The sequence below is a fragment of the Podarcis melisellensis genome (genome assembly GCF_964234715.1).
Source record: "Podarcis melisellensis genome assembly, chromosome: 15".
NCBI classification, from domain to species: Eukaryota; Metazoa; Chordata; class Lepidosauria; order Squamata; family Lacertidae; genus Podarcis; species Podarcis melisellensis.
Window position 1 is genome coordinate 19830079 of NC_138532.1, and position 23031 is coordinate 19853109.

Below are 23031 nucleotides of genomic sequence, written 5' to 3' on the forward strand. Positions count from 1 at the left end.
CTTAGATGGGTCTCTGGCAAAACACTATTTCTTAGCCTCAACCCATCCACCCCCAACTGAAAAATGCTCACTTACAGAGCTGTTGTAAAGGGTGGCAGAGATAAAGTTGTGAAATGCTTTGAACACTCACAAAAACATTATAAAAATGCTACATGTTGTATTTGTTGTTATTATTATTTAAAAAGCAAGTACTACCCAATACCTTTTAAAGAGTCACTCCAAATGACTGAGGGGAAGTACCAACCCCCATTTTCCCAGGCTCTGTTCCAGCTTCTGCGATTATGAATTCAGACTTAGTCAGATGGGGGATTTCAGGCTTTTGTTTTGAGGATCCCACCCACCCACTGCTTTCCTTGAGTTAAGGACAAAGCATCCTTCCCTGTACTGTGAATGATAAAAAGGACTTCTCTGGGACTCGCCCCCTCCACATACTTTCATAGCTTTAAGCGAGTCCCCCCAAGACCACTACAAATGTGTCCCAGTCACATCATAGGTTTGAAAATTAAGCTCAAACAGGACTTTGCATCAAATCCTATCATCTGCATGGACTATGGAGCCCTTGCTGCAGTTTTTCATTCTCATCCTTGTTCTGGGGATCCTATAATCAGGGAGGGAAACTGCACTGTTTTTATCTGTGCCAGCTGAGACTTAGGCTGTTTCTAAAGGGATGTCAAGGATGCTTTGAAACCCGGAATGCATTCCTTTGGAATGTTGTTTTTGTACAGAAAGCAGGTGACATACATTTTAGAAATCAAAATGCATGATCTAAACAATATGGATCATTCAGATTACAAACCTAATTACAAACTGCCGTTATCGTGTGGTGGTTAGAGTGACCAACTAGAACCAGGAAGACCTAGCCCCACTTGGCTGTGAATTTCACCAAGTGAATGTGTGCTACTCAGTCTCTCTCAGCCTAGACCTCCTTCGCAGGGTCGTTGTGCAGACAGAGAAAGGAAAACAGAATCTTTTGTGCTGCCCTTAGCTCATTGGAGGAAGAGCAGGTTAAAAATTAGCCAACTGATTAAAACCAGCATGAGAGACCATGAGGGTGTGGAAACAGCCCAAACCAATTTTCGCTGAAAAAGAGTAAGGGCCATCTTCATATTTCAGAGGCAAACCCCAGGGTGTTCCACATTGAGTCATGGGCCCCTGGCTTTAAAACATCCCGGGTTTACACTTAACAAAACGCCATGTGGAAAGCTGCCCTCAGAAATGCTGGACTGCTGTATAAGAACCAGTGGCTCACCTGGCTAAGGCCAGTTTACCTCTAAGTGTGTTTGTCTCAGAGGCAGTATGCCTCTGAATACCAATAGCTGGGATCCACAGGTTGGGAGAGTGCTATTGCACTTAGGTTCTGCTTGTGGGCTCCGCATAACAGACATTATGTTATGTTGGCCACTGTGAGAAGAGAGTGCTGGACTAGACAAGTCCTTGGCCTGAGACAGTGAGCTTTCCTTCTGCCCCTATTGTGCTTGCTATCTGCAGTTTTAATTAATCAGAGTTACCTTCCCACTACATTAAAAGTGTTAAAATCGCTTAATCTAGCCAAATTATAAATTAACCACTGCAGCCCTAACCATGATGCAGAACCAGAGTAAAATCTTAGAGGAAGGCTGTGGCAGCCCAAGTAGTGGACATGTACCTTTCAATTTACCTGGTCAGTTGTTTGTTCCCCTACCTGTTCTGGTATCTGCTTCCTCTTCACGAACAGTGTCAAATCCAGCCTTCTCCTCTGAGTGTGTTATACTGGACTCGCTCCTTGCACTGTTCACAGGGCTGGGCGATGCGAGGCTATAAGGGGAGAGGAAGGCAAGAATTATTTTCATTTCAAACTCTTATCATTCCATCGACTTTCTATGTGAAATAAAGTTAGCATGCAAAGTTTGATTACAGCAAATACTGCCCACATGTTGAGAGCAGCGATGGAGTGTAAGAGAGGGATTGGATTACAACAAATACATCAAGACAGGAATAGGGCGAGAAGGTAAGGTTGATAGAGCTCTGAAGAAGAAGCAGACCTACCCCACCCATGTATTCCTTGCCCCACCCCATCCATGTCCTACTAAGTGCAGCACTGCTGCCGGGAGGATGTCACTGCCTCCACCCACCTCACAAGCCACCCCTGGTTGACAAGTTAATCAGAGGGGGACATTGTACCTGTGAACTGGGGCTGGTAAAAAACAACTCATTGGACAGACTTTCAGTAATTAAAAATGGGGCATAATCCATCGGTAAGTTATCCTGTGCAAGCCCCGCGGAAATGAACTGGATGTGTGCAAGAGTACAGAAGAACTCCCCAAGGGAATGCACTCCATGAGTCCGATCTCTAGCTCTCTCCCATTTTGCCCCCCTAAATGGCACCCAAATATGCTATCTGATATTGTTATCTCACTCTTGCCTGATTAGGAGACCACACTTCTGCTGCCAAGCCCATTCCTCGCCCTGATCTGGATGCTGACAGCTGAACAAAGTGATACTGGGAGAGTTCCTTTTTCCAGCATACACAAGAAGAGTTCAGAAGGGCTACCACATACCCCCAGAAGTCAAGGAGTTTGTTCTACACATACACATCGGGAATTCTGCTTACAAGGGGGGGTGCTGTTGCGGTCCTCCATATGTTAAGTACAATTCCCATCAGCCCTGACCACTAGCCCTGCTGGCTGCTGGGAGTTGCTATTTCAATAACACCCAGAGGACAATAGGCTCCCCATTCCTGGCTTACAAACACTTCTTGGGGCAACTTCTGCCCTTAGATGTTAGAAGTTACAAACAAAGGCTACCCACAGGATCCAGTCTCTCATTTGGTCCTTGCTTCTAAGGGCCTTGTGCAACTAAAGCCTAAAGTCAAATAGATTATTTTTAGCAAATTGTGAACTCCCATGAGGATAAAGATACCAACTTATGATCTGGCTTTAAATGCCTGAACTCAGCTTTTTGCTTCTTCTTTTTTTAACCCCAGTCCTCCCAGCTGCTTATTCTGCTCCAACCACTCAAACTTTCTTCCCTGTGCCCCCACCCCAAATTCTTCTCACATCCATCGCCCAGACAACAGAGAAAGGCATCTGAAACTCACTGACCCATTTAACATGTCCCTAAAGAATTTCTCCTTGCAAGTGTGAGCCAGAGTTAATGTATCATTTTCCCAGAGACAGGAAACAAAAGGTAGAGCATACAAAAGAAAAAGTGGGGGAAAGAGTGAAGAAAACAGAATGGATTAAAAACAAAAATAGAAGATGCCTCCCCAGTCAGCCTGCTTTCCAGATATTCTCAGTACTTTTGAGTTGGATCCCAAACCTAGAAAGGCACACCTAGGAGGCACACACAGCAGAGTAATAATATCAAAGCATCTTATAAACCCTGACATGTTCTTAGCATGTTCGTTTTTAACTCACGGGGCAAGAGCAAGGCTTCTCCAAGCTCCTGAGTAATGTAGTTCAAAAATCAAAGTCCCTCCACTAAATCGACTGCAGCTTGGCTGCATTCAAGATCTTAAGACACAGGTTGCCATACTACTAGCCCAACTCCAGAGCTGCAGGCAGGCGGGAACACAAAACGTAAAAATTGTGTGTTTTGTATATCAACCCCCAAGGAATCAGTGACTTGGGCTACACTGTACCAATGTGGACTAAGGGGCTTCACTCAGCACAGCTGTCAATCCAGTCCTTAGGGATCAGCTGGAAGGGCACAACTGACACACACGTGGATTCTCTCTGACCATGGAAGCACCTTTAGGGACCTCCATGCATAGGAGCAGTATACCACAGAAGAAAAGAAACTAGACAGGGACCCTCAGCATTTGAGGACTACTGTTGGAAACAGAATGCTGGAGGGAGATGCACTGTTGTCCGATGCTTTAAGATATCTGAAAGTTCTCATTCTGCGGGATCAACATGGCAATGACACTCTAGTGACTGAAGTCACACAGGCAGTAGGACTGCCAAATTCTCCTCTTCTTTTTGCAGACACCGCTATTCTGCCTTCGTTAAGACCAGCAGAAATGAAGCCATTTTCCTTATCACCATGCCAGTACTGTATTAGCTTCACCAGTTAAATGTCTGTATAACACAAAGGCATAGGAGCAGGGCCAGTTAAGAAGGTTGCAACCCAGCAGGACAGCCCAGTGTAGGCAAAGCAAGATGAAGGGGAAATGCATATGGGAGATGGTGGTACTAAGCAGACATTGCTCACTGGGATGAGGGCAGCTGGGCATCCACAGAAATGCCCACTCCGTTCAGAAGGGTATCAAACATTACACCCTCCCCTAAAGCACCTTTTGGGGAAGCACGCACAAGAAAATGCTCAACCATGCTTTAAAATGCAACTACAGAAGGATTTTAATAAACACCTTTCAGATGTAGCTCAGTTTAATGGCAGTTTCACATGCAAGATAACAGCTCCGTTTTACAGTTCTTTGGCCCATGATTTACCAATGACTGCCATCAGGCCACCTCCAAAATAAATAAAGTTACCAAGTCAAAGAGTGCACCTGAAACCCAAAACACGAGTCACAGGTCATCTCCATCATGCATCCTACTAGTTAAGTGTTGGGGTGGGGTGGGGGTTAAGGAAACTCAGAGTCTTGCTATCAATTCCCAGGAGGAATTTATAGTGCAGGAAAATTCTGCAGGATTTATGGTGCAGGAAAATTATTTATATGCATCATTCCTTCCAGGACTGCCTGATCCCTTACCTAAAAAAAGGTTGCCCACATAAGCGTCTAACAAGGGACCACTGAACAGTCTTAGCAACCAAGCCCACATCCCCTGACCGTTTCCACAACCAACCTGCCCCCCTCTTTTAAATGACAACAGCCACTGCCACTGGCTCACCATTTGACCTGCTTCCCTCCCATGATCCCCCCTTGACCTCTGGCCTCACAAAGCCAATCTCCTAGGGAGCCTCGGTCTTCCGCAAGTCCCAGCCACAGGCATGCCTCGTTCCTTCACGTGCTCAGAATTTCTGCGCCAAGGATGTCGGCTCCTGTCAAACTAGCAGAGAAATGTTTGCCAGGCGGACTCCCTCGCACGAGCCAAGAAATTCACAGCAGGAAGAAGGGGGGAAATTAAAAGAGCAGCTCCGGTTCTTTGGCAGGAACAGGTCGGTGATAAATCTGCAGCCTACGAGCATGGCTCAGGGAGGAGGAGGCTGGACGCTCGGCAGCCGCGGTTTTCGGCTTGGCTCGGTCGCCTGTTGGGTTGTTGTTTGTTTTGCACTGTTGCATTTTGGTCTGACGTATGCCCAAAATCTTTTCAACAGCAAGGATCTCGGTCTGAATGGCAAGTCCTGCTTTTCATCCCATTCTAATCAGTCCAGCTCGCCAGAGAGACCCCAAGCCAAGCCACAGAAACCACTTCTCCAGCCTCGGATCCTATCTCTGTAGCACAGTAGGTAGCTGTCCCCCAGTCCTCTGTGCCTGTTATGTCTGTGTGCGCAGGCGAGTGTCTATGAGTGCGTTGTTGCTTCTTCCTTCGCTCTCTGCAGCTCCGTCTCTCTCCTGCTGTCACCAGGGCTGTGCGAGGCAGAAACCTATTCTCTAAGATGTCTAAGCACAGGGTGGAGAAGAGGGATGGTCGAGGGGAGGGGAGGGGCTGGGAGTGGAAGAGGGAGGGAAGGAAGACGTGCTTCATGGCCTGGGGAAAAAACAGCATGATTTGGGCAATTCCTGTCTGAAGCATGTCTGCTGCCTTTCCATAACAGTACTCTGCTTTCCCTCCCAGAAACTGTGGCACTAAGTGTGTGTCTGTGTGTGTTGATGAGGATCCAAAGGAAATTATCTCTGGCTATGTCACAGTCAGGAGGATGGGCATAGGAAGCATAGATTGTCCATCTATACATTTTATTTTTTTTAACCAATAGATTTCAGACACTAATAAAATGGTGGCATGTCTGTTCCGGGCAGATTTGACAAACTGCCTCCCTGATGTTGATCTATTTCTTTGGGGGTGGGGAAAGAGCCTTGAAATATCCATTTGGCAGCCAGGATGCACAAGGCAGCTCTATTGTCGAGCCTCTTTTTTTTTATTAAAAACTGCAACATGCACCAAGTATAAATACAGCAGGGTGATATTTGGGACCAAAACAGCAATGGAATTGTAGACAGACACCCACACCCTGCCATGGAGTTACCACTAAGTATTTCACAGCCATCAGAGGGGCCAGTGATGAGACCAAGATGCCCTGTTCATGTTCCACAGCTGGGAAAAGCAAAACACAGAGCCAGGGAGAAAGAAAACAACTTGGGTCTGGCAGTCACACTCTGTTCCTCAGTTACTATTGGCAACAGCTACCATTGCTATATACAAAGATCTCACAGAAAAGAAGGATGGCAATGAAAATGCACTTCATACTCTATCCAAAAGAGGCCAGCTACATCAAGGTAACTCTATGCACCCAAAATACCGTAGTAAGAGCCACTTGGATGCAAACTTTTGGTGAGGATGGTAGAGAGATGGTTACAGCCACAATGATATACATATCAATATAATGGTCATGCAGAGACCCCAATGAAGTCTGCCTCAGTAAAAGCACATTGTCAACCATCCTGAGCCCTCAAAGCAGGGGTGCTGGAGAAAAATCCAGTGCCCTGTGCACAAGATCACACCTGAGAGCAGATGCAGGAGTTACATCAAAACCCCTTCATACTCCTCTCCTAGTGCTTGTGCATATGCACAAATTATTTTACATGTGCATTTTTGCAGAAGGACTGCATTTAATTCAACAGAGGGGTGCACAGGAAGAAGACAGGTGAAAGAGTGCATTCTTCTACTCTGAGGGCAAACTTTAAAGCAGGAAAATTTGCCATTCTCCAAACAGACACAGTGAGCTGCTTGGCATTCATGAAAATGTTATCTCCACTCAAGGCACCAAGTCAGACCACTGGTCCACCTACACTGGTTCTGAAGGGGGGCGGGGAATGAATGCCAGGGGCTCCAAAAAGGTATCTCTAAATTGAGCAAATGGGCATCTAAATGGCAAATGTAAGCCAGTGTAAAGTGACAAAAAATACTAACTTCCATATAAAGTAATGGGACCTGAATCAGTGGTGAGTGGTGACTGACAAGGAAAAAATCTTGGGGTCATAGTGGATAGCTCAAGGAAGATGCTGGCCCAGTGTGTGGCAGCTGTGAAAAAGGCAATTCAATGCTAAGGAACATTAGGAAAAGGACTGGAAATAAAACTGCAAATATCATAGCAGTGTTATACAAATCTATGGCGCAAGCACACTCTGAATACTGTGGACAGCTGTGGTCACTACTCCCGAAAAGTATACAGCAGAGCCCGAAAGGGTTCAGAAGAAATGCAACCCATATGATCCTGAGGCAAAAACAACTCCATTACGAGGAAGGGTCACAATGTTTGGGGGGGTTTTAGATTAGAAAAAATGGCAAGGAGGGGACATGATCGAGATCTATAAAGTTCTGCATGGTGTGGAAAAAGCACGCAGAGAGAAGTTTTTCTCCTGTGCTCATAATACTGTAAGTTGGGGGCATCCTATGAAAGCTGAATGTTGGAAGATTCACTCCTAGAAGAGGCAGTGATGGCTGCCAGCTTGGATGGCTTTAAAAGAGGATTGATGGAGAATAAGGCTCTCAATGGCTACTAATCATGACGGCCATGTTCTACCTCCACAGCAGAAGGCAGAATGTTTCTGAATACCAGTTGCTGGAAGCCACAGTACTGTTGTGCTCAGGTCCTGTCTGCAGGCTTCCATAGACATCTGGTTGACCATAGGATACTGAACTAAATGGGAAACTAGCCAGATTCAGCAGGCTCTCCTTATGTTCTCATTATAATTGTATAAACCAGGATTCACAATGCCTAAATTCTACCCACAGTATCATGCTTCTGAATACTAGTTGCTGGGGCTCACGAGAACAAGAGAGCTGGTATTCTTATATCTGGTTTGAGAGCTTCCCAGCGGCATCTGATTGGCCACTATGGGAACCAAGATGCTGGACCAGGTGGGCCCTTGCTCTAACCCAGCAGGGCTCTTCTGATGTCCTATTAGCTCTTCGAAGTTTCAGAAACTTTTTCCAGATCAGCGACCCAGAGCTCCTTTTTAACTAGAGATGCTGAGGACTTTATGAAAGATCCCTCCCCTGTCAGGGGCGGTGTGTCCTTTTATGTCCCATGATAATCCTGAAAAATTACGACCCACTAACATAGATTAGAAGCCCAACTTCACCTAGACACATTTGAAAGGTCAGGAGAGAAAGATCCACCCTTTTGCCACCTTCACAGAGAATACAACAGGGTGGTTAAAGAAGCATGTTAAGGTGTAACTAATCTGCAGCAAGTGAGTCTATGACCTAGATTTAAAGCCAGCACCAATCACCTACATCATCTTTGGAAGCATCATAAATTGCCTTGATGCTGACTTAACTTGAATTCTCCCTCTGAGTGGCTGTGCCTAGCCTGCAGCCATTATCTCCCCTTACCAGCTTGACAGTTATGCTGCAGTTTAAACAGGCATTTTCCATGTCTGTGACAGCTCTGGATTTGGTAAACCAGCACCAGATGCCTTTATCCATGACAGGCTCAACAGCCCACCTCCTTTCACATGGAACAAGTTGTGTATCTGGCACTGCTGGGATGGAGACGCACATAAGGTATGGGAGAGATGGAGAACCACTCTGCAGGGTAAGACTGGATTTGATGTCTCAATCTGGGACCTTGGTGTGGGGATATAAACAGCATTTCCATATCTGCTTCTCCCCCCACAAAACCCTACAGCACACAGAAACTACTGTTCTTCCCTGCAATAATGGACACAACTCTGAAACATCTCCCTCCTTTTCAACCTCCCCCTTGGGTCCCGCTGCTGAGTTTCACAATGCAGCTTCTGCCCTTTGTCTGTACACAGTTACAAAGCCGGCACACAAATCCACATTTAACGGATGGAGAATATCCCCCATTCTCAAAACATTATGATTGAAATCTAATTACACATCACAGCACAGTCCTGGGTTTAATTAAAAAGCATTTTAGTTCTAGCTTGACATAATCTCCGATCAATTTCCTAGCAGGTTGTCTGTCCTTCTGCCTGCTTCTCAGCCCTACAGGATTAGGAGAACTCTGGGAAATTTGCACACTGGATCAAACCTGTCAAATCTTTGGGGGTCTTCTTTTCTCTTGCAGCCATGCTGGGGATACAGCACCTGCAGGGGGGGGAGTCAACAAGGCTTAAAAAAAAGTCTTTGGGAAGTTCACACAGCTTTAACACCATGTCTCAACAGAAAGCCCAGTCTGAATTTGGGTTCCCGGTTACATACTGAGTTTGCCTATAGATCCAATTTAAGGTGTGAAATGGACAGGGTAAAAAGCACCCAGTTTCTATTCACCCACAGCCACGATGTGCCCCTATTACCTGGCCTTTGACACCCAAGGTGTGTGTTTTCAGGACCTGCCCTATTCATGTGACTGTAATTTTTAAAAATTGTTTTTAATACTGAAATTTAAATTGTCGTAACCTGCCCTGGAATCTTCTGGTGAATCTACTACTACTACTAGGCTCCCAACCAACACTCAGACATGGACTTTGGTAAAAGTCAATAGGAAGGAAGTTCCTGAACTCTGGGGCAGCCACAATAATGCAGTGCTTAGCTCGCCACGATTAACTATGATTATTAAACAAAACCTCCATGTACAGCAGTTGGTGACTAACCTGTGGTCCTCCTGATGTTGTTGGACTCCCATCAACCTCAACTAGCACTGTGAATGGTCAGGCATGATGGGATCTGAAGTCCAACAACATGATGTACAGCAACAGTATATCTCTGAATACCTGAAGCTGGGAACAAACTAACAAGCAGGGAAGGCCATCAGCATCAAGCCTTGCATGTGAGCCATCCAGGGGAATCTGGCTGGCTGAAAAAGATAGGGCTAAAGGACGCTAGTAGGACAAACAGGACAGTTCTTGTGGAACACCTCTCCTCCTGTCCTCGTTATTCAATCAATGCACAGATGACACAGTAAAGGAGATGCTCTAGAACAGGGGTCAGCAAACTTTTTCAGCAAAGGGGCCGGTCCACTGTCCCTCAGACCTTGTGGGGGGGCCGGACTATATTTGGGGGGGGTGAATGAATTCCTATGCCCCACAAATAACCCAGAGATGCATTTTAAATAAAAGGACACATTCTACTCATGTAAAAACACACTGATTCCCAGACAGTCCGCGGGCCGGATTGAGAAGGCGATTGGGCTGGATCTGGTCCCCGGGCCTTAGTTTGCCTACCCATGCTCTAGAATACAACAGGATATAAGGGACGAGGCAATTTCTGCCGTGGGTCAGGCCCCACATGAAACCGCCATATTCTGTATGAAGCATGAACATATTATACGCCAAAAGAGCTGGGCTGGAATTCCAAGTAACATTCCCAAATAATGGAGTCAGCATATTGCTTGCTTCCAGAATCCTCAGCTCCTGATTACCAGAGTTATGGCAGACTTTAGGTCAGGGAAAGAGAGGGGGGAAACGTTGCCAATTAGAACAGCAGAGGGAACTGCAGGAGGCAAATTGTAATTACCCACCCTGGAATCGGGCCAGGCTCTGTGGGCCAATCACTCTAACTCTTGTGAAATGTGCCATGCAGTTTTTAATGAGATCACATGACCAGGGATTCCATTTACTTCTCTTTCAAAGGGTATTTTTGGTGGCACTGTCTCTCTTTGCCCCATATATCAAAAACCCAGGGACTGGCACAGTTGCTAGGGAAAGACAAGCAGTTTTTCCTGCCTATATCTTCCTGGGCCAAGAGGCATTCCGCCTCCATTCCTTACCTTCTCACAAGCTGACGTGCATGGGCTGGTGGTAGAATGATACTGCCTTAGGTTAGGGGGACAGAAAGACCTGTTCTATAGGAAGAGCAGCTGTACACCTGTGGGCCTGGTTAGGTGCTATGTTAGCTCCTTCTCTGTTTTGAGTTACAGTTGGCTGCCTTGGAGCATCCTATATAAGACATCTTATTCTTTCCCTCCAATATGCTTGGGTCCAGGGATTGTCACAAGAAGGACCTCTGTCTCCCAATCAACATAGGCTCCTTTAAAAAATAAATAAATATGGGAGGCGCAAGTCATGCATTTCTTGAATTGACAAGAGTTCTGACAAAAGTTGAGAATCCCTGACTCCAACAGACTTTTTGAAATATCTGTATGCATGGGAGGTACACAGAGATGGGGTCGAAATGATCCATACTATTTTCACTGCGCATAACTGCACACCTCCTAGGATTATTATTATTATTTTAAGCACACCACCGCAATCCAAATCAGTGGGCGTTTTAAATCTGAATGCATGTAAATGAACTGACATGCAAAAATGAGGAATGCCTGTTATTCCATCTCCCTTGTCTCCCTTTCCCAAACAGAACGTGAGTGGCAGAAAGCCCAGGAGAACTATGTGCTTTCACTCTTGTATTTAACAACTTGCTTGGCAGCTGCGGGAGGTAATGAGGAATTCCATGCAAGAGGGAGTAAGTGGCGAAGGAGGAACAGATCTTTCCACCTCTCTTCCACCTGTCCACTTGGTCTCCTCACTAGCTGCAAAGAAAGGGAAGCTCCATCCCTCCTCCGCCAGCCCACATGGTAGAAGGCATTTTTATTTTTATTTTTTACAAGCCTCTCACCAGAGTAAGATACTGCATTTCCGTTACTTGCTGTAGAAAAGAGGGCGCCTTCTCCTCCACAGCCAGCATGGAAACACATTTAAAACACATGGCTCCCTGCCCCCACAAAGAACCCTGAGAACTGTAGCTCTGCAAGGGGTAAGCTAGTTCTCAGGATCATTTGGAAGAAGCCATGTGTTTTAAATGTATGGTGTGCATGTGACCTAGCTCCTTAGGTAGTAAAAAAAAAAGTGTGCTTGTTACCTTTCTGTGGAATCATTAACAGGCTAGTGTATGTCTTCGCTTTCTATTCTCCGGTGGCCATTATGACCTATAAGTTTCTGTGGTGCACAGCTGTCTTGAACGTTTCTTCCCATATTAATGAGAGGGTTGCAAAAAAAAAAAGCAGATCAGGAGAAAATTTTGTTGGTTTCTTGTTGAAGAATGCATATCTGTTTTTAGCAATTGGAATGCTGTAACTAGCTGTATGATTTATTTGTGTATCCAGTTTTAATGTTCCAAGACTATGCTAAATAATTCATCAATTAATTATTTAATCTGGTGTGGGGTCTACACAGAGTCTGTCTGCAATAGAAGCTCCAGCAAAAGAAGAACAGATTGGATACAAATTCTACCTTTGCAGTAGAAATACCATGGCATGGGACACCCTTTTGAGGATACTGCTTTTCAGGTGAGGAATACAAAGATGAAATCACATCTATGTGTAATAGCAGAAGCAACAAAATACACTGTGTGGGTCACATCATGCTGCCCTGATGTGCAGATGGCCCCCCGATTTGCATTATTGTGTTCACAGCTGTAGCCCTATAGGCCTGGCAGAGAAACAAGGAATAGATTCTGCTGCCTAAGCTGCAGAGGCACACATAGCACTCGTTTTAGACTTCTTGGTTGGGTCTGAGTAAAAATAAGCCATAATTACAGTCAAGCTCCACTTCCTGCAAGGTCCTTTTCCCAGGGGCCTCCGTCTCAACTACTGCCAAGGCTCAGACCTCAATTAGCTTGCGAGGTTCTCCAACAGCCATGATAGCAGGGAGTTTTATAGTGCGGTGCAAGTACTTTGCCCTGAGTTTCAGTTCCAAGGGAGAGCACCCGCTATGTGGACTGTGGAGAGCTCTTACTTTTCCACCACAGGGGAGTTGTGGGAGGAAGAGGTTTTCCACAAACTACGTGCTGAACTGCACCAAATGTGAAAATCCAGAGGGGTCCATGGGGTTTGAGGATGGAGAAACAAGAGAATGAAAAGCCTGGGGTGGTGTCAAGCAATAGATGAGGCATCATGGTAGAAAAAACAGCTGTAAGCCACAGTTCCTTTCAGTCAAAGAAAGTGAGATTTCTTGCTGTCTCTCTGTCTGTCTGTCTCTTTGCAACTGTCTCCATGACTTAAATCAGCTTCACTCTGCCCAGCTGGCCCACAAAAGGTCCCTGATACAGGGCATCAGGCTTTCTCCACCATGCCGTCAAAGGCTCCTTCCTTTTCTTGTGTCTCCCACAGAGAGAAGAAAGCCGCTTGTAAGCACCGACATTTTACTGTGCCCTGCAAAATTTTGCACCCAAAGAGAAAATGCATGTAACAGAAATCCGGAGGCAAGCAGAAAAAAGCCCAGTGAGCAGAAAATAGGACGCAAATTGGCAGATGCAGGCAAACTGATTAACACACAACGCTCTGAGTTCAGAGGGTTTGCTTTCTGATTGTACAATTGTGAGGGTATCAACAGTGACTAAAGAGTAATGGCCATCACAGACAAAGAACTTGGGAGGAATTTTGGGGGTCAATTAAGGGAACACATTTGGGAAGTGGGGAAGGCATTTGGTAGTCTTATGCTAAAATTCTGGGAGAATTGCTAAATTCTAATGAACATGAGCACAGAATCTCCCGATTCTAAATCCAGAGAAACAGTATAAAAGTTAGTGCAATTTAAACAGTGTGCTGCTCCTGCTGCTGCTGTTGTTGTTGTTGTTGTTTGTGTAGTATGAAAAATTGAGGAGGTAAAGGGCAAGGAGCAATATACTTGGGGAATCTGTGTGGCACAGGGGCTAAAAGCTATGGGAGAAGGCAAAGAGATAGACTGTGCATGAAAGCACCACAACATAACTACTCAAACGGTTTGTGTTGGGAATGCTTTGGCTTTAGGGCCTTCAACAAGCAGTGTCTGCTCTCCAATATATACATATTCATGAAGTCTAGATGAAACAAAACTTGAGATTCTAAAGAAGCTAAATTCTGCATCAGACTGAAGATTCCATGCAGCTCACCATGTGCATGGAAAATAGCCTTACTTGTTTTTTGAAAAACCATTACAGGACCAGCTTCTACAAAGGGTAGATTTGGAAAAGAATGGAGATAGGAGCTGCAAGGAGCAAATTTAGTACCTGGAGGAGTGGGACTCTGAAGGCACACTTTGCTGCCCCTCGTATTGCTGTACCAGTGCTCGGACACTCCAGTACGGATGCTCAATCTCTTCATCTAGGCTGCTGTCTCTGAAGATTAAAGACCCCACCATGAGCAAGGATAAACAGTGTAAAATATTTTTTTAATTAATATTTATTAAAGTTTTAAAGGATGAGAAAAAGAAAGAAAAAACAAGAAAAAATAAAATCCATTAAAAAAGTAAAAAAAAAAGAATACAACGCATCTTCCCATAACTTATCTTTCGTTAGCTTATTTCCTTGACCTCCTCACACCTCCCTTTTTTGTATTCTAATTCAATTATCTGTTTCAGCAAATCCTTTCCATCTTTTCAAATTTTTGTCCTGTAATTTATCTTAATATAATGTATCTTTACTTAAAACAACAACAACAACCTTGGCTTCAATTTAGGCTAATGAGGCATATTCATAGGATTTGGTTGGCACTGCCTCCTTAATGAAATGATTTTAGAATGTTGTATCATTTTACTGTTGTTAGCCACTCTGAGCCCAGCTTCAGCTGGGGAGGGGGTATATAAATAAAAAATTATTATTATTATTATTTATCCAGATTTTTAAAAGGCACATCACCTAGCATATAATTGGTTTAAAGATGTGCATTTAAAAAATAAAAAAACTGTTGTACCATCAGCTACACAAGACAAAGCAAACTAAACAAATGTTGCAGAAAAATGGCAAAGTGGCAACTGTGGATCCAAAGAGAGAAGTAGATAGGTTAATGGTATGAATGGAAGGGGCCAGGTCTGCAATCCCACCGGTCTGTGGAAATACAAATCTTTAAGGCTTTTGTTAATCTCTTCTCATCAGCCTACAATTCCAATTGCTCCTTTCATTGGCTCCTGATAGAGCATTTTGCCGTCACAAGTGTACCTGCATAATCCATACCAGCATGCTACTAGAAAATGGGAGCTGCAGAATGCTGTCAGCAAAGCATATACCCCCAGGTATCTCAAGAAAGGGAGCCAAGTCACATGCTACAGAAAAAGGCAAAAAAAAAGCCTTCCCCACCCAAACAAAACAAGATGATGAGTCAATCCACTCTAGGGAAAACCCCTTTTTGATCAATTCTAGGTATGTCAACGAGGCAGAAAATCGAGTATCGGCAAAACTAATCAAAGGGTGTCTGTTGCAGTTCCAAATAGCTCACATTATCAAAAAGAAACTGAACAAGTGAAATGAGTTACCTTTGTCTGTGCCGGAGAACATCACGCCCCAACCGCAAAACATCCTGGCGAACATCTGCCAGGGCAGCCACTGCACCCTGGGCAACAGCAGCAGCTGACTGAGGCCTGTGATTGGCTGATGACACTCCTGTTCCTGCCGAGTTCTTTCCCATCATGCTCGATGGAGTCTGATTGGCAGCTTTACTTGAGCCAGGTTTAAAATGAGCAGCTAAGGCAAGGATTAACCTCATGATGCATTTCAGGTTCCCATCAACAATGTCTATAAAATACAACCAAACCCAATCAATAGAGGTTATTTGCCTGAAACCCAGCATGACTCAGTCTGCTCAATTGTTGCAACCATGTTAGTATATTTATATCCCAACTTTCTTGCGCCATGAAAGTCAAGGCAGTGTATATGGGATTCCCGGGCTCCAATCATATCTAGCCTGCTTAGCTTCAGAAAGGTGGCTGCACCATGAGTCTTCAAGTCCATGGCCTTACTTCCTTACCCACTGGCAGGTGTAGTTCAACTTATACAGGGCCCTGATGCTGTTATGATATGTATTTCTTGCTCCCAAGAGCAATAATGTGGAATGGAGGCATATAGCAGTGCCTCAAGGACCACCTCTCCCCATATGAACCAACCCGGACTCTGTGCAGTGTTAGAAACTGAGTTGTGAAAGCTAGGAGCTAAATGACACCTTAAACTTAGGTTGTGGGCGCACAGAATTATTATTATTTAGGGAAGTTTTTAATATTTAATGCTGTATTGTTTTTAACACTCGATTGGGAGCCACCCAGAGTGTCTGGGGAAACTCAGCCAGATGGGCGAGGTATAAATAATAAATTATTATTAATCATTATTATTATGTCCAGGCATGCTTTTTTTATAACAAGAACACAAAGTTGACAATGAATGAACCGCAGCTGAAACATTATGTTCATTTTTCACATTGTCTAGTCCTTCCCCTGCCCACTCCCCTAATATTCTTAACAGGGTCTCTTCTCCAGTCTTCAGAGAGTAGTTGGAAGTGGGGAGGCAGAAAAAGGTCCTCCTTTCCTTCCACTCGGCAGTTTTAATCTGAAATCTTAGGCGCAGTACTGCGCCCAGAGCTCAGAAACTAATTCCCTGTTGCAAAATGCACCTAGAACAATGAGTGTTTTGAACACAAGTGGTCCAGAGTGCAGCAACATGAGAACAAGCTTTTTCTGCAATGGCTCCCCGCTTTTGGAATACTCTCCCCAGTAAGGCTTGCCTGACACCTTCATTGCATATCATTAGGCGCCAGGCAAAAACATTCCTCTTCTCCCAGGCCTCTGGCTAATTAAACAACCTATGGCCTTTTAAACTGGGGGAGGGGTGTTCATGTGTTATTATGCTAAGTATGTGTTTTTATACTGTAAACTGCCCTATGAACCTCAAATGAAGGGCGGTATTTAAATTTGATAAAATAATGAATAAATAAAAATGCATAATAATGCCTGGAAGACCCAGCTGAAGCAGAGAAGGTTTAAGGGAATCCAGCTTGCAGCTGCCACTTTTGGTAGCTACACCCATTAGAACTTTTGAGAATGTAGCTGAATAAGTGACTCAAAAGAAAATCAATTACTGCCACCTACAGATCAGGCCTTTAACTGCATGGCACACTTCCAGGTTTGCTGGATGGGAAACTATCTCATCATAATTATGGGGACACTTTCCAGTAAGCAAGCCCAATTAAGGCCAAACTATACATTCAGAGCTATCACATTTTATTTTAAGCAGGTGTCTGCCCTGTTCACATATAAAACTGGGAGGGGAGGGGAGTCTACTTCTAACTCAAAAAGAAGCAGCAAAATCTAACCCACAGGTTATCACACGTCCCTACATAAATTTTAAGCAATGCATTGAAATGGGCAGTTGCAACTAACTTGTTGCAGGCAATCTAGATTTCTTCTTTCAAGCTAGGGCTTGCTTTTGTTGCACTGGTTTTTCTTTTTTTTCTTATTAACGCTTTATTGTCTTCAGAAAACAGTACATACCACATACAAAGCTAGGAAATGATTTTCTAAGTTACGAAGCATCGTACTTTTAAAGCACAGATATCTGAATGTGGGGGAAATGCACATTGCTAAGGCATGTTTTTATACTGTATTTTATGCTGCTTCTACAATTGTTTTAAATTTGTTGTTAGCTGCCCTGAGCCCGGTTTTCTGAACCAGGAAGGATGGGGTATAAATAAAAATTTATTATTTATTATTATTATATAAGTGTCACAGGCACCACCAAACTGAAACTCTTGTGAGAAAACTTCAGGTCCCGTGCTCACACCATTTGGGGATTTATTTAGTTTTATTGATTTATAAACCACTCTCGTCATTCACACACACACACTACAATCCTCTAGAAGAATGTGGCTGGGGGTAAGTGTTCATTGAATGTTTAGATAAACCCAAGGGAAACAAATTGCAGAATCCCTGAAAAAATCTGACACTGTCTGTGCGGATTAGCAAAGCTGCTGCTTTTCAAGAACCAGCATCAACGTTAACAGGTGAACCTCCTGGGAATATTAACAAATCAGTCTGCATTTCGGATGCCGTACCTCCAGCTGTGCAGTCTTCCTCCTAAGTGCAGCCAGCACTCTTCACAAACCCATTCCTGCCAGTGGTTGTGATTGTGCTCATGACAAAATTAACAGAATACAACAGTATCACTTCTATCCAGGCAGCTGAATAACTTGTTCTATATTATTTCAGGGGCGGAAATATCCCAAACCCCAGCCCTACCTCTATCCTGCTATCGTTTGGTCTTCATTGAAGTATGATGGTGCGCCCAATTTCCTGAAAAAGTAGCTGAGCTAGGTTAAGCACAAGGAGTTTTTAACCAAGAAAACCCTATTTATCGTTTCCCAGGATTCCACCTAAAATTGTAGGAAACCCAATCTTGGTTAAAAAAACAAAACAGATGGTTTCCCAGGGTGCCATAAAAATCTGAGGCCTGATGCAGCTTACATAAAAGCTGGTACAAACTCTTGGGTAACATCTCACGGCTTCTCAGGAATGCTGCTGTTGTCACAGAGAGTCCACTGTTTCCCCCCATATGTACAGAGGGTTCCCAGCTGACATCTGCAGCCTGTAGGGCTGCACTCTTCTCCTCCTGGAAACAACAGAAGCCACTGTGCCCCTTGTCACCCACACCCAGTGCCTCAAGGTAAGCAGTATTTCCAACGAGAGAACTCTAAAGCTCACAAGACTGGGAGAACATTTCTCCCGATTCATGTGATGTTTGTGACTCATGTTGATGCCAGAGGAAGACGGAACAGCATCTGGCTTTGCCTTTTATATTTCTTTTCCACTGAATGCTTTGTTGTACTCAGCAATGGAAATGCTGGCAAACACGGCTTGCAAAAAGCAAAGAGGAAGGTGAATGCTTGTTTCTACTGACGTGCAATGCTATTTCATTGATTTGTATACATCAAACTAAAGAGCCCTCACCTTTAGCTGATGTCTGGTGCATACGAATCTTTTTCGATGCCACGAATTGCAAGACTTTCTCCACATTCTCCCTCATTTCTTGAGGGCTGGCGGGGTTGACCTGCACTCCATTCAGTTTCTCTCCAGCTGTGGAAGAGACACAACCTAATTATCAAGAAGAATGAGCTTGTGTGACAGTAACTGCCTACTGGAGCTGTTACAGGTGGATGGGAATAGTTGTTAGCCTCAGCAGCTGCTTCTCCTCAGAGGCAGAGGGGAGTACAAGCTGTGATTTCACCATCCTCTTAGGGCACTGGAACACTAGAATAAATAGACAGAGCTCATGCCCTTAAATGCAGCTGGCAAAGAGGGATCTTTCATTATCTGCTGTATCAGCTGGATTCAGTCATGTCCTCCTGCTGGCAGGCTCCACCATGTGGCCTTTGAAAAGAGTGGCATTATCCCAACAATCGTTATGGCAAACCCTGCTATTTCCTCCTTATAAAGAAATAGTGGTATCTCAGCAAAGAAATTAGTACCCAAGGAAGCCCTGTGAAAAAATAAAATCACAGTTTAGACATACTCTCATTGTTTGGCAAGGATACCTACCATGAATAAGGCATTGGTCAAACATGGCCTTCAGGGCAAAAAGAGATATTATTTTCATTCCACTCCAGTACAGTGGTACCTTGGGTTACAAACACTTCGGGTTACAGACTCTGCTAACACAGAAGTACTACCTCAGGTTAAGAACTTTACCTCAGGATGAGAACAGAAGTTTTGCGCTGGCGGGGCAGTGGCAGCGGGAGGCCCCATTAGCTAAAGTGGTACCTCAGGTTAATAATGGTTTCAGGTTAAGAACGGACCTCCGGAACGAATTAAGTTCGTAACCAGAGGTACCACTGTACTGCTTAGAACTTATGTTTGCTTTTTGGGCAGGACTAGCACTTCTACAGCCCAATCCTGTGTAACCCAAAGAGAGGTAGAAGAGAAACCTAGAACTGGGAGCTGATGGGACCATCAACAGCCTAAGAGCTTCCCCTACCTTCTGAGGGGCTATTTAAGACATGAACACCCTGATGAGAGGCAGATTAAAAGACATGCAAGGTAGGGAATTCCTGCCATCCTGAGACTGAGAGCCCTGTTTCTCATCTTTTAAAAAAGTATACAGTGGTACCTCGGGTTAAGTACTTAATTTGTTCCGGAGGTCCGTTCTTAACCTGAAACTGTTCTTAACCTGAAGCACCACTTTAGCTAATGGGGCCTCCTGCTGCTGCTGCAACTCCGGAGCACGATTTCTGTTCTCATCCTGAAGCAAAGTTCTTAACCCATGGTACTATTTCTGGGTTAGTGGAGTCTGTAACCTGAAGCGTCTGTAACCTGAAGCGTATGTAACCCGAGGTACCAATGTACTACATTTCAAGCCATCTTGGCAGAAAGGTGATAAACAAATGGAATCAATCAGTAACTCCTACCCATATTTACTTAGAAGCAAGCCGCACTGAGTGCCAGGGTAAGTAGTAGGATGGCAGCAAACTTAAACTTTTTTGTTGCTAATAATGCTGCCTTTATTCTCCTAAAAATATCTTAAAATGCTTCTGCTGGTGTATACAACCATTGCTTGTGGCTGGTGCTTTACCTAAATTTATCAAAGCCATAGAGCTGTTTGGGAAACTTATTTCCAGCAGGGACTGGGGCGAGTCTGCTTTGTGGCTGACTTGTGCAAAACCTCTCCCTTTCCATCATTGACTTCTCTCAGCTGCCTGGACGCTGACTAAGGATTTGTATTGAAAGCTTTGTTTGTACCATGATTTGGAACAGCCAAAAAAGTTCCAAATAATCTTTACAGCAGGTTAGAAAGGCAGCCTTTAAAAAAAATTCCTGCCGTTTTTCTACTCCACCATAAGCAGATGCATATAGCTCATTGCTGCGCCATTTTGTGTGGACCCATTTACCACCCCCTACCAATGAAATCCCATTCTGTCTCATCAATATATGCAACTCCTACTCTGCTTTGTAAATGACAAGAAAAGGGATCAAATTTTATTTAAGTTTCTACAGTCCTAGCAGTATGAATGGCTCTTCCTAAATGCAGGCACTGCTGCTTTTAAATAATAAGAATAATAGATCTGGGAGTAAAGGAAACCCTTTCATCGCTTCCCTAAAACGGTTCTTGGCTCAGGTTGTCAGTCATGGAAAGCACTCTGGCATCTATTGGGACACATATGGAAGTGTGGAACATTTGCTTCTGGGATTCACAGGCTGTTCTCTTCTGATGGGGGATCGTGGAGACCTGGTTGCAAACATCTTGAGCCTACGTGAAACTAAAGAAGCCCTACCTATTCACCCCTCTTGTTTTGTTCCGCCATTCCCACCAGCAGTTTAAAGATTCATCCTTAGCACTCCAGGCATAACAGGTACTGGGGAGCTCCTCTCAAGGGACAGTGCAATGGAAGTGCAAGCAGACAAACTGGAGCAACATTAGACAAATTTCTGGTGAAGTGCTATCATGGATTTATTATTTTATGTTATTTTATTTTGGAGACACAAGGCATGAACACAGTCTTCCTTCACAGCACACTTCAGCCATTGTGCATCACTCTAGAGTAGCTTCATTCAAGTTATGGAGGAGGGTCCAGTTGAAAAGAACCCGGACATGGTTACACTGAGTGTCTTCTGCCCGCCATGTTACTGACCTACGATCTCAATGAGAGAAGCCAGGACAACGCCATCTCGGAGATCATGCCTCAGGTCCTGCACTGGCTTAACTGCAGGCTTCTTCTTCAGCTGTGAATTCACCCAGGCCACATATGCTTGCAGCTGTTGCTGGAAAAGAGGAATCAGAACACCACACCATTACCATCTTAACAGTTGCTTGAGAACCTTTGCACAACTGCATCCTTGCATGAGGGGGCGAAAGCAACAAGGCAGCAATCCAAAACACCATGTCCATCCTGACATACACAATGAACTGCACATGCAAGGGCTCACCCACTGACTTTACACTCAGGTGTTCAGCAGTTCACAAGAAATGAAGAGGAGACCAAGGAGCTACCCCTTCCGCTGAAGTCACCTGAAAAAACTTATGCACAGAGGAGGTTCAACACACACACACTGTAACTCTTGTGAACACTGGATCCCAGACTGAGCTAAGACTTCACTTTCAAACACCATGGACGGAGACTTTTATCTGAATTGCTGGTAAAACCACAGAACACTGTTTCTCATGGTGTACACATAGTTCCATTGTTGCCTCAGGTCACACTCTACAAAAAAACAACAACACAACCCTGTAGACAGACACCATAATGGAATAAATATTGATGCCACCTCTTTTATACATTTTGGAGAGTATAAAAGAGGATCAAATTTATGTTGGAAATGTTCAGATACAGAGAGATCTTTAATTCACATGTGGTGTCAATGCAAATTAACAAAAAAAAAATCTGGGAAATGATATATGATGAATTAAAAAAGATGCTTAAGTGCTTAAGTGCACTTTCCCCAAAAACTCAGCAGCATTCCTGATAGCAATAGTAGGTCAGGAAATACCAAACAAAGTTAAAAACTTATTTCTATACACAACAGCAGCCGCAAGAATAGCGTATGCAAAAATGTGGAAAGGGAAGGCCATCCCAACAAAGGACCAATGGCTGCTTAAACTAATAGATTATGTCAAACTAGGAAGTACGACAGCCAAAGTAAGAAATATAGATGGAAAGATAGTAACAAGCAAGTGGGAACAATCTGAAGTGTATTTAAAACGGAGTGGTATTAAGATAAATCTACAAGCAGGGATAAATCTGTGATCAGCAGCAGACAAAATAAAGGATCATGAATGGAAGGAGAAAAGAATAGATAATCAATGGAGATGTAGCAAACTAAAGATTGTGAAATAGGATGTCAGCGAAAGAAAGGTTGGGAAGCCTGTACAGTCGTACCTTGGTTCTCGAACAGAATCTGTTCCGGAAGTCCATTCGACTTCCAAAAACGTTCGGAAACCAAGGCACGGCTTCTGATTGGCTGCAGGAGCTTCCTGCAGCTTCCTACAGCCAATCGGAAGCTGCATCGGATGTGCGGCTTCCAAAAAACGTTCGCAAACCGGCGTTCGGGAGCCAAAACATGCAAATCACAAGACGTTTGAGAACCAAGGTACGACTGGTCCTTGAATGTGTCTTGTTCTGAAATGTGTATTTAAGGACTTCCTACTCCCCTTTGAACCCACCTGTGTGTTGAGATTTCCTCAGAAGCTTTGCTTCACATGCCCTGCAGCATGCTGTGCAGCAAGTGAGAACATGAGACTGTGGAACTCTCTCCCTAAGGATTCTGGACTTGCTCTCCTTCCTTGCTTGCTCTTG

At 44.2% G+C, this 23031-nt stretch overlaps 1 protein-coding gene across 9 annotated transcripts in view; it reads right to left on the minus strand.

The window, feature by feature from the left end:
• Positions 1 to 23031, minus strand: part of DIXDC1 (DIX domain containing 1) — an 81599-nt gene that overhangs the window by 20948 nt on the left and 37620 nt on the right. For 7 of the 9 annotated variants that reach the window (XR_014163162.1, XR_014163163.1, XM_081889827.1 and 4 more), the window contains 5 exons: positions 21370 to 21499; positions 18695 to 18820; positions 15239 to 15497; positions 13998 to 14105; positions 1682 to 1794 (listed from right to left, as the gene is read on the minus strand). Coding sequence is in view for 7 of the 9 variants with exons in the window: in XM_081889827.1 (XP_081745953.1) it covers positions 1682 to 1794; positions 13998 to 14105; positions 15239 to 15497; positions 18695 to 18820; positions 21370 to 21499 (736 nt within the window). In the remaining 2 variants the exon portion in view is untranslated. Of the gene's footprint in view, positions 1 to 1681; positions 1795 to 4832; positions 5519 to 13997; positions 14106 to 15238; positions 15498 to 18694; positions 18821 to 21369; positions 21500 to 23031 lie in introns of those variants that run through there. The other 2 variants (XM_081889832.1, XM_081889831.1) reach the window with 2 other exon arrangements.